Source organism: Lolium rigidum, chromosome 3 (genome assembly GCF_022539505.1).
Source record: "Lolium rigidum isolate FL_2022 chromosome 3, APGP_CSIRO_Lrig_0.1, whole genome shotgun sequence".
Taxonomy (NCBI): domain Eukaryota; kingdom Viridiplantae; phylum Streptophyta; class Magnoliopsida; order Poales; family Poaceae; genus Lolium; species Lolium rigidum.
In genome coordinates this window covers 103,222,688-103,234,507 of record NC_061510.1, presented here as the reverse complement: position 1 = coordinate 103,234,507, position 11,820 = coordinate 103,222,688, and the positions used below count along the sequence as shown (strand labels likewise).

The 11,820-nt window shown below is 47.3% G+C and overlaps 1 protein-coding gene across 1 annotated transcript; it reads right to left on the bottom strand.

Annotated features, from left to right (window-relative positions):
• Nucleotides 1-363: 363 nt before the first annotated feature.
• On the bottom strand, nt 364-6,037 carry LOC124702083 (probable tRNA (guanine(26)-N(2))-dimethyltransferase 1). The gene is made up of 12 exons (XM_047234184.1): nt 5,652-6,037; nt 4,476-4,769; nt 4,250-4,337; nt 4,042-4,163; nt 3,675-3,814; nt 3,514-3,586; nt 3,186-3,274; nt 2,961-3,066; nt 2,647-2,859; nt 1,170-1,364; nt 1,001-1,078; nt 364-910 (listed from the first exon to the last, which is right to left on the bottom strand). The coding sequence occupies exons 1-12, from the start codon at nt 5,754-5,756 to the stop codon at nt 602-604; spliced, it is 1,812 nt and encodes a 603-aa protein (XP_047090140.1). The 5' UTR covers nt 5,757-6,037; the 3' UTR covers nt 364-601.
• Between the last annotated feature and the right edge of the window lie 5,783 nt (nt 6,038-11,820).

Genomic DNA, 11,820 nt, shown 5'->3' with positions numbered 1-11,820 from the left:
CAAGCAGTGAACACATCAAATACCCCCTTGACTTTCAAAAATGTTTCCTTGGATTGCTTTTTTGATTGACATGCCACAGCAACATGCTGCATTCCACAATAAAACATGGTCAAGCAGTGATCACATTTACAGAAGCAAATATCCCCTGGGCTTTCAGAAATATTTCCTTGGTATGCTTTTTTATTGACATGCCACAGCATGCTGCATTCCACAATAAACATGGTCAAGCAGTGATCACATTTACAGAAGCAAATACCCTCTTAATTTTCAGAAATATTTCCTTCGTATGCTTTTTTGATTGACATGCCACAGCAACATGCTGCATTCCAGTTGGATACAACAGCATAAGAACCCTTTTTTCGAGAGGCCATAGCCTTTCTTTTGTATAGCTGTATTCGTCACACCTACTTAATAACCAACAATTGGCACATCATACACATAAAGGAAAATATATTAAAATCTCTAGTGAAATAGTCCGTATCAAAATTCATGTGCCAAAAATATGTCACCGCGGTTGATATCAAGTCTGCCAGCTCACAAGCAACAAACAACCAGAGCGATATCAGGACGAAAAGAACAAATGTTAAGATGACCATGTCAATCAAGGTTCGGTAGGCTGTTCACCATCGCTGGTTTTTTGGCGTTTGGTTGAAGGTTCATTCACTTCATCTGTAACAACAGTCCCTCCAGTATCTGAAGCTGGCTTATCGGTGGTCACCTCTCCATTTGCCTCTTGGTGACCGATAGCCCCATTGATAGCCTCTGCGCCTAACAGAGAGATATGCTTGCTAGTAATTGTCCGACCTGCCCTGACCTTCGGGCCCCAGTGGCTTTCTGGGTTTGGAAGGAACCGCTTCACCTTTTTCGTCTGAGCCTTGCTGAGGGCAGCAACTGCTCTAGAGAAATTTGCCTACGAAAAACACGAATTGAAGAGTGAAAATACAATTCTGTTCACATGCAAGATGTACAGGGGGCATTGTAATCTCAACAGATGGGATACCTCTATCTGTGACGATTTTGAAAGGATTGCCGTGCCTGGAGTGTCATGCGGTTGTTCCTTGATAGGATGATTTTTCACCTATGTTTCCAAGACGTTGCAAGGTTAATAAAAGTTCACAGGCTAAACTGAATGAAAGTTATGATCAAAAGCAGTAATAATCAATATTTACCCAGCAGCGCATGATGTCCCAAATAACTTCCCAAGGGGCATCAGACTTCAGTCCAAGCGGATTAATGTGACTGCTTGAGATCTGATATCCTGCATTTATAACTGCTGACCGGAACATGACTGCAGATGGAGATGTGCACTTGACAGTACCAGATATGCTGTGGAGACTAAAAAACAATGGAAAGTCATGCAATTCCTGCATAGCAAAAGACATGGATGAAGTTAAAAGAGTGAACATTCATCAATTGTATATAATTTCTCTGCAACTACGAACGGGACACAACAATCAAATGCTCAGCTAGATAGCCTGAATTGCTGCAAAATCGTCCCAAACCTTTGCTACAACCAAGGCTTCAATTTACATCCTTCACCCGTTTATCAAGCAAAAAGGGAAGGACCAGCCAGGAAATGTTCAGTTACTTGTAGCTGGAGTAGTCAGTTCACTGGACGACAAATTTCGATTTTCAATTACTGATCCAGATTCAATCATTCAGTTATTTTTGCATTATTAAAATCAAATTACAGTCAACTTCCTCTGTTTCCCATCATTTAATCCATATGCAGTAAAAAAATTAAGAAAAGACCATTTTGAACCAGGTGTCTGATTCGTGATCCGTTTTCACCATCGTCTTTGTCTCTACAAGCTCATCAAACAAGATCAATGTTGAATGTATTTTGAAATTTGATATTTTCATTTGTTAAAACTCAAATGAAACATATATGAAACTTTTTTTTTAGTTTTCATATATCAGGTTTAACTAAGGTTTCATGATTTCATCAAACTTTGCATACAAGTTACAATGAAGTTTATAGTGGTTCAATTTTTAAATGGCCATAACAAACTTGATGGAAAAACATGTACGAAACCTACACAAAATATGTGTGAACGTTAACTTTTTTTGGAAATGCTCAAGTATTTACAAAATTCATGTGAAATTTTCTTCTTTCTTTCCTAAAAACTTGATGAAACCAACAAAAAGATATTGAAATGTTGTGTTGTCTAAAATATGTATTTTTATGAAGGAAAGAAACTTATTTAACCATTTTTCATGAAAATATGTTTGGCAACCTGTGCTCAAACATAAGTACTCCGTATTTTTTTTTTTACAAAAACCATACAAAATCACATTCTTTTGCCAAAATAGCAAAACTGAGGGGCGGGGGGGAGGGGTTACAATATGTACATATTTTTGCCACTGATTTTATTCTCGTGTGGATGTGGGCGCTTACTACAGTACACCTATAGTGCCTACTGCATTGTGTGGCTCCATCTTTACCATGGGGCATGATTAATATCTCATTCAAGCATCAGTCCTTAATAATTCTTGAAAGTTGTATACAGTCTAATGGTTTAATATTCTCAAGAGTACCATCAATCTGTTCACACAATAACACTAAGAATTGGCAGGCCGCCTTTGCATAATCACATATGCACCAATAACAACTTGGGAAAAGAAAGATAATAGCTACGGCAATACCTCTGATACAGTAGTTAGAACTGAAGTAATTTTGTTGTATGCAGGATATCTGTCCTTCATTGGCCTAACGTCCGTCAGCGTGGAAAGTACCCAATCTTGATCATGAATAGGGGCGGACCATATTGGTCCACCCACATTAAATTTCTTTCCACAGTCACTGCACTCTTGAGGAACAACTGGTCCAATACCAGGTGCATACTTCACGCTGTTATTCTTCAGTTCATACAGAAAGAGCAAGGAAGAAAGAAGCTTCAGATTGCCGAGTTGAATTGAGGGAAATTATACTGAAGGGGTTAAAGGTGTGCAAAACATACCTTTGTAACAGTCCTCCCGAGGGACTGAAGATGGAAAGAATCACAACCAGCACATTGATATACATAAGAAAGTTTAAGGGGGGTATTCTTTATTTCACTCGCAGAACTGCAGCGAAACCCATATGTAATGCTTAATTAGAAACATTACCAGGTACAACCAAATAATGAAAAGAATAGAGTATTTAAATAGAAAGGGAAAACTAAATGGAGGTAAAAGGAACTCACGTGAATACTCGAACAAATACACGGACATAAAAGTCCATAAATACAGAGAGAACAGGCACAATATACCTCTTGTACCGATTTGCATGGCTCTGATGTAAAGAGAAAATAGTAAGCACGTCAAGAATTAATATAGCAAAGGATGAAACATGGGGACTAGAGTTAAATTTACGGGTCCTTCAGGAAAAACATGTGACTGAATCTACTTTGAAATTTGTGAATTGTTCAATTGGTAACATATATTTTATATGATAGCTCATCCTTGATCATGGTTAAGCATAACGAAAGTTCAGAGTGAAATAACTCTGGAATTGGCTTTGGACTTGTGTACCTCAATACTCGCAAGGAGGATTCTCAAAGCCATTTCGTGGCAATACTTGCCTTTAACTGGGTAGGAACCATACCTACACAACAGAATTGATTGTTACAACTTACAGAACAACAAAACATGTACTGTGTAGTTGAAACTTTTTTACTAAGTACTGCTCATACTTGGAGTAGCAAACTTCTCCATTAGTTCCACACAGAACTGCCAAATCAGTGGCTGTGCACATCAACAGCCCACCATCAGCAACGGCCTGTACAGCTGAGTCGAGGAATACAGATGGTGACCCGTAAGGGTCAAGATCAACCTAAAAAACATTCAAGAAAGATGGATTTGGTCAATATTCAATAGACTGCTTGAGTATGCACATAAAATAAATATAAATAAACAAACAGGCGAAGAAGGAAACAATCTACAACCTAGGTTGCCCGGGAATCACCCAGAGTTATCATAAATTAGCAGATAGAGTGTAGAATAAGCAACTGTCCTGTACTGCCGTAACAAATTCAAATTGGAAGTATTTAGAAGCCTTACCACATCAAATTCTTTTGGATGTGTGAGCATGTAAACTCGAGCATCAGCCAAGTGTGCTTCCACCTTATTAATAGCAGCAGACCCGTTGAACTTTATATTCCTCTTGCAAGCTTCAACAGAGGCTGAAGAAAGAAAGCCACACATTCAATGCAAGCACAGCAGCATTCGTGACATTAGCATGAAAAAAGTTGAGAAACCTGTGTATTACCTTTATCATTGTCTAGAGCAACTACCTTTTCTAATCCATCAACTTCACGAGCATATCGAAGAGACCTCAACCCAGAAGCAGCTAAAGCCTGCAGTTTTTTTTTGCCAGTGCAAATTCAATATCAGGTAGTCTAATAATGGTAATAAATAATTGATAAATGTCTTTAATAATCAAAACTTCACAAAGAAATAGATTCTACATCTTTCATATGTAAGAGATGTCTCACCTCAAGAACAACTGGTGGCTTAAGCTCTCTGGTTACTTTCCAGGAAGGTGTCTTCGTTGCTTCTTTTGAAGGATCTTCTATTTCATTTGTAGCCTGATTTGTCTCCTTTTCATTAACAACGTCCATTTTGTCATGCTGGCCAGTTAACGCAGCATCTCCATTTACAACAGATGTTTCGATCTGGTTGCCTTTCTTATGCGACTTATTCTTTTTATTCAGCAGTGCTTCATGCTCTTCCTTACGCTTGGAAACAAATGTCCTTAAAACAGCAATGGACATATCTCTGTTGTGTACCTAATCAAAGCAGTAAACTTCAACTTAAGACAAATACACATGATGGTTAACTGGGGGGTTATCCCCAAGTTTATGGGATGTGGTTTCCCTTTAGCTTTAAGAAGAAAAAACAGCCATTGTTAACCAGGCATCTATATAGCATTTGTCTTGCCGCCTGCCAGCACTGATCGAACCCACTAAAATATCATTCTGAAATGTTGGGTTGGTACATGTCGGACACCATAGCCCGAGATATTGGCCAACATGACTGACATTTGAGCTGACAATATCAACTATTAATAGATAGTTATTATTTCACAAAAGAAATTCACATTTCCATAACTATGTCTCTCTTTATAAAAGAAAAGCATGCTTCTCTATGGCAAAAGCTAAGGGCTTACCCTTGAAACACTTTTCTAAATTTTATTTTAAAGAACCAAGACAAGTCTTGCCATTTGAGACCTTTACAGATCAATCCAATAGCTTTAAGCAGTACCATAATACCACATAGACAAAGAAGATTGGCTGTTAGGGGCTTTGGCATCTTCCTCTGGCGATTAAAACAGCCTAGTGCAGAACGCTAACATAAATGAGAATAAGAAAAAAGTACTTTAGCTACCAAGAAACCACCACCGTAATCCAACGAGATCAATTGCCTACCGAACCAAACACAATCACACATTGTTCGCCACCCATCACCCTGTTTGGGATCCTTAAAAGTACCTCACAGCTCTGAAACTGCTACACGCCGATCAACTAGAAGCCAGCCGTGACTGCAACAATACATACAATCACTACAGCCTACGCCCTACAGGTTAACAACTTAAGGAGTGCAGATTTAATCCCTCGTCCAGAGCGTGTAAGAGAAAAGCGCAGAAAAAATATGAACGCTGAGTGAGATACCTGCACAGGATTGAAGAAGACGGCGTTACTCTTGAGCATGAGGATCTCAGCCTCGCCCTCCTTCTTGATCTCGTAGTCCTTGAGCTTATCCTCCACTTCCGCCATGTCTACAAATCCAAACCTAATACAGGAACCCGACAAAACCAGTAACGCGCAGTGAGGAAGACGAGGTTCGGCGAGAAACGGCGGCGGCAAGGGGGTTTGGCAGCTGCGCTCGGGGGCTGCTGGGATTGGGTGGAAAAGGGAAGGTGAACGGAGGGGGGGACGGGGAGCGGCTATGGAGGAGGCGGATTGCGGCGGTGGAGATGCGCGGCGTCGGAACTGAGGGGGCACGGATTTGGGGGAGACGAGGAGTGCGGCGGGGAGGAGAAATCGGGGCGGCGCCGAGAAACTGTGGCGGCGGCGGCGGCGGCGGCGGCGGGGAGACAAACTCGCGGAAACCCAATCAAACTCGACAAAACTAGCAACCAGGGCTTAGCCCAGGGCTTAACATAGGTTGTGACTTTGTGACTTGTGAGAGACTCCTGTTGGAAAAAAAAAATCGGTAACTAGCAGTCTAGCACCCGGACTTCAGCCAAGGACACTGTGATATTTTTACAGTATGATGTCTGTTAAAAGTTCAAACCGCCGTACAAACTTCGCCTTTTTATGCAAAAAAATATATATGCTTTGTAAAGTTCATACCAAGACAATCACTCCGGGAGGCAACTCTCGAGTGAGGCTCCACGAGGTGCAAAGCCCTCAAGGAGACATCAAACCGAGGCAGAAGACAGGCTCGGGGGGAACTCCCTCGCAGAGGTCTCCGAGTCACGGACTTGCCCACGCAGGAAGGTCCCATTGGAGGTAACAAGACTAACCAGGGAGCTTAGGATTCCTTTTCCACCAAGCCTACTGCCAGGACAGGCGGAGTGGGCTCCTAAGCTACAAGACAAGGTCTGTACCGCTCGCGTCATGGCTGAGCTCACAAAGCTCTGTCCCGAGGAGGCAAGATTCATTTGCCCCTTTGATGATTAAAGCGGGCTCGACGAGGACCAGAAGACCAAGGTCCTGCCCTTGCCTCTTTAGTGCAAGGCTGGGTGGATGGCACAAGCTGCCAGGAGGCGTTATTGACGACCTCAACATCTGCCATGGACCGACACTTTAATCAACCATGGACTACGTTCATCTTGTAAAGGGCGGGGAGTTTCACGCCCTCAGTTTGGAGATGTGGGAACCCTTCCCCCTCAAGATATTTTGAGGGGAAGAGGACCAGCTCCTCTATAAAAGGGCTAGCCTTGCTAGCGTAGAGGGGGACGATCCTTGGCGATCACAAACCCTAGACATCTGTACGGTCATCTTCCTCATTGTCACCTGCAATACATACACCAAGGCAGGACGTAGGGGTTTTACCTCTCCAAGGGCCCTGAACCTGGGTAACTGATGTGTCTCTCTCTCTGCAGTGCCCAACGTCGGTAAGGCGACGGCGTGATCTTGAGTCCTCTGTGTTCGAACCTTTCGGGTTCGGTGATACACGTGTTCCTTCGCGGACACGAATCTCCCGCATTTGGCGTGCCAGGTAGGGGGCTCAGTTCGTCTTCGCTCTTCTCCGACAGTCTTCGTCCATATCACCATGCCCAACACGGCTGAGCCCCACGACGCTGACTGACCATCGCCGAGAGCCGGTCGTTGAGACTGCTCTAAGTCTGACGCAGGAGCTGCTCAGGCTCCCTCCGGAAGGGACGAGCCCCGACCAGTGGTTGGCCAGCATCCATGGGCTCACCCACGCGATGTCCGAGGTTGCGATGGTCGCTAGGGGCTCGGCAGATGCTGCACCAAGAGGCGATCTGTCTGTCGGGAATCCCTTCTTACCCCTCTCGCGAGGGCGGGCCAAGGTGAAGCCTGGCGGCATCGAACGCGTCAGGTGCTCAGGCATCAAAAGGAAGAAAGGCTCTACCTCAGCGGAGCTGCCAGAGCCCATTGTGCATTCGCCTACCCTATAGGATCTCCTACTTTTGGAACAGTGCCCGGGCGAGTCGCTACGCTCTTTCACACAACGTTTCTCCATCCTCTACTTCCATCTCCCTAAGGTCGGTGACGCCTAGGCGGTGAATGCCTTCACCGCGGGCACCACCAATCGGCGGGTGGCGGAAAAGCTGATGTTCTCTCCAGGACCGACTACCGTCACCCGGCTCTTCGAGATAGCCCACAAGTGCGCCAACAAGGAGCTAGGCGAGGATTCCTCATCAGAGCCCTCACAGCAGGAAAGGTCTCCTCATCGCTTCAAGTCGAAGTCTCCTCTCTGGCACCCCAACGGTACACGGGTCCATGACGCACCAGAGGAGGGTTCCCGTAACGCCAGGATTAGGCAGGGCACGGGGGCTCACGTCGATAGAGCGCCGCCCCCACCCACTCTTTTGCAAGGTATGGGGTCTTTTGCCTGGACAGCATCAAGTGTTCTTCTGAGGATGAGTGAGGACGCGTCAGGATGCCTCCTAGAGGCGCACCCGCAGCAAGTCCTTTCGGGCCTGTTTCTCCTGAGGGAATCTGAGGCAGTAGTTCTTCTGCAGGGAGCAAATCGGGGCGCGTCGATCCACCCACCTAAGGTCTCTCAGACGTGCGTCCCTCCAGCCATGTTTGTTTTCTGGAAGGGTCTTTTGCAAGCACCCCTTGTATTCTGAACAACTGTTGAATCAGCCAAGAATGCGCAGTGCGCTTGTTATTCTCAAAATGGTCCAGATGAAGTTCACAAGTTGGTCTGTCAGACTATTCTCTATGAAGTTCGTGAAACGAATCTCTCAGATCGGACCATACAAGGATTGCAGGCTAAGCTTCTGGAATGGCCTTCGCAGGATTCAAACACTTGTCTCAAAGCGTTTCCTGAGTTCTCGATTGTGTGTGTCGCGCGAGCGAAGGCTGGGCATTGTGCCTTAGTTGGGGTAACCCATCAGTCCTACACTTGGGCACTGAGCTCTGGCAGCAGGGTCGCTACCCGCACTAAGCCACCTCACCAAGTCACTTGGTATCTAATCTCCTCGCACGACATCACAATCGAGGAACACATCGCACGAGCAAAACAATGCGCAGAACCCTTCGGGTACCTCCCCGAGGAACCCGCAAGGAGACGCAAAAATAACGCGCAGAACCCTTCAGGTACCTCTGCGAGGAACTCGCAAGGAGACGCAAAAAAAACGCGCAGAACCCTTCGGTCACCCACAAGGAGACGCAACAGAGCCTAAGGCGCAGGTCTATGGTTACCTCCTCGAGGAACCAATATAATCCGCTGACAGGACAATTCTAATACATGTGCAAACCTTACGGTCACCTCCCCGAGGGGCCTACAAGGAGACACATCAGAGCCTACATGTGAATCTTATGGTTACCTCCTCGAGGAATCATCAAGAGAACGCATAAAGGACGCTTCTCGCGTGCAAACCTTACGGTCACCTCCCCGAGGGACCAACAAGGCGTTCAGAGCCTACATGTAAAGTCTTACGGCTACCTCTTCGAGGAGCCAACAAGAACAAGCATACAGGACACCCCCTCGCATGCAAACCTTATGGCCACCTCCTCGAGGGACCAACAAGGAGTCACGTTCAGAGCCTACATGTAAAGTCGTAAGACTTTACATGTAGGCTCTAAACATGACTCCTCGAGGAGCTAACAAGAGCATGCATATAGGACATCCCCCATGTGAAAGCCTTACAGTTATCTCCCCGAGGAACTAACAAGGAACACGTTTAGAGCCTACATGCAGAGTCTTACGGTTGCCTCCTCGAGGAACCAACAAGAACACGCATACATGACGGTTTTTTGCAGGAAATTCGGAAACAGGAAAATCCCTGCTAAGGAGCCTACATGATTATCTCACATAAGCCCTTTGAAGGGATCAAGAAGGATCATCATAGGACAGATCATATGCCGGTATGGCCCTAAGAGTCTGAATACAAAAAGGCTGAAGGGGTGGCATTGCAAGGCATTCTGAACACAAAGGATAATCTAATCGAAGTAGAAGAGGGAGCCCCACTCAGGGCGCGGAGTCTCTATCTCCGGAGGCACTCTCACCAGAGCCGTTGCCGTCCTAGGACTCCAACTCTCCGGAGTCGCTGCTATCAGAACCTTTGGCTTCAGAGCTTTCTTTCTTCGGGGCAGCACCCTCTCAGTGGCAGCCGGCACCGGATCGCATCTGAACTTCCCAACAAAAAGTTGTGTGCGCTTGGTGACTCGTGCCTTACTTAGCTGGACTTGAGCTGGGTCCGCGTCCTCTGCCGGAGCAACCGGGCGTCCCAGGAGCTCTTTCTCTTCCAGGTCTTGCCCGAGGCGTTCAAGGTTGGCGAAGATGCGAGCAGCCGCCTTCTCCAGGAGTGTAAGGCTTACGTTGTTGACGTACGCTTCCCACCTAGGAGTGGCCTCCTCCAGTGAGTGCACGACGCGGTCAAAGAGCTCCAGGAAAGTCCCAGGCTCGTTGGAGGCCAAGAGGGCATCAGTGCCCACGAAGTCCGCACCACAGTTGGGAAGACACTGCTTCGCGCGAAGAAACAGATCGTGGTACATTTTTCCTTGGTGTTCGCCGAGGTGCTTCTTCTACAGAAGCTCGAAGGATAGCTCCTCCACCTCCTTCCGAAGAGAGGCCACCTGCTTCCGTTCTTGAGCAAGGTCCTTCTCCAGCTCTTCAGCATGAGCACAGGCGGCTTTCCTGGTGTCGACCTCCTTGCTAAGGTCACCACGAAGCTCCTGGACTTTGGATGCTAGCTCCGTCGTCTGAACAAGAAGCTTCTTCTTCTCCGTGGCGTAGCGGTTGCCACTCTGCTGCGTACGCTTGCAGTAATCCGCGTGCAGTGCCTCGCGGTCATCGGCGAGCTTTTGGGCATTGTTGTGGCGCTCCTCTTCGCACCGTTTGGAGACCCGGGTTTCAAATTTCTCAAGCTTGGCCTTGCGGTCGTCCAAGAGCTCCTGGGTATTGGCGATCTGGACCTCCATGGACTCCAGACGCTCGAGCTCTCGAGCGACTTCGGCCTCCCAGAGCGTGATGGCCGTCTCTCGCGAGGCGAATTCAGCATCCTGCTTCGCCAGGGCGCGTTCGCGCTCCTGGATACTCATGCGGTGTCGTTGCCTAATCGACGGTACCTCGGAGGAGGGATCCTCACGAGGGGGAGAAGAAGTAGGGGCCATAGGGCGGAGTGCACACGGGACGGTGGTACGCGATTTACCCAGCTTCGGAACACCTGCACGATGACATGGCCTACCGCTGCTTGTCCGGAATTATCCGGGCGCTTTCGCGTTGTTACAATGAGTTGTGCTTGTGCCTCTAGGGCTCCCGGGATCCGGCTTATAAAAGCGCACGGATCTAGGGTTTACATGGAGAGTCCTTCTACACTGTGTGGTACTTTTATGCATTTTCGGAACTAACCTATTGACAAGACGCCGGTTCCCGTTTTTTTGCTGTTTTTGTATTTCGAAAAAGTTGTGCGGGGAAATATTCTCGGAATTGGACTGAAACAAAAGCCGAAGTTAGATCTTATTTTCCGTAACGAAGACGAAGTCCGGAGGAGAGACGCAAGGGCCACGGTGGCTTACCACACCACCCCATGGCGCGTTGCGGCGGGCTCCACGCCATGGCATGGTGTGGACCACCCAGGAGGCCACCGACCTCGCCCTTCTGCCTATATAATGCCTTCGACGCAAAAAACCTAAAACAACCAGCCTCCGTCCACGAAAAGTTATGTCGCCCCGCCATCGTCCATACAAGTTTCAGGGGTCAGAAGTTCATGTTCCGACACCTGTCGGGACGGGGATTGACCCCCGGAGCCATCTACATCGACTCCACCGTCTCCACTTCGACTCCATGGTGGTTCGTGAGTAGTTCCCCCTTGGACTACGGGTTCTCGGCGGTAGCTAGTTGGTACTCTCTCTCCCATCACTACAAGAAAAGTTTCCATGGCCGACGAAGTTGAAGTCGCGCCGTGGTTGCTGGTGTACCATGGCCGACGATTTTGGTCCCTCCGTGGTGCATGTCAAAACTTTTTTTTCTCGCTTTTGAGGCCACCTAGCCCGACGAAAGCGGCCAAAACGTCGCGTATGGTGGCCCGGGACGTGGTGCATCGCGAATTCTCGGGTTCGCCGGCCGAGTCAACGCAAATCCGCACCGCCGAGGGATGTAGGGCCCGTATGGCAGCCTCTCCGGCATTGTTTT

Excerpts from the sequence above, each read along its gene's own strand:
- LOC124702083 (XM_047234184.1), bottom strand. The coding sequence starts at position 5,756 with ATGGCGGAAGTGGAGGATAAGCTCAAGGACTACGAGATCAAGAAGGAG. Across the intron at positions 1,079-1,169 it reads GGGACATCATGCGCTGCTGG|GTGAAAAATCATCCTATCAA; the intron begins GTAAATATTGAT and ends TTGGAAACATAG. Across the intron at positions 911-1,000 it reads CAAAATCGTCACAGATAGAG|GCAAATTTCTCTAGAGCAGT; the intron begins GTATCCCATCTG and ends TGTTTTTCGTAG.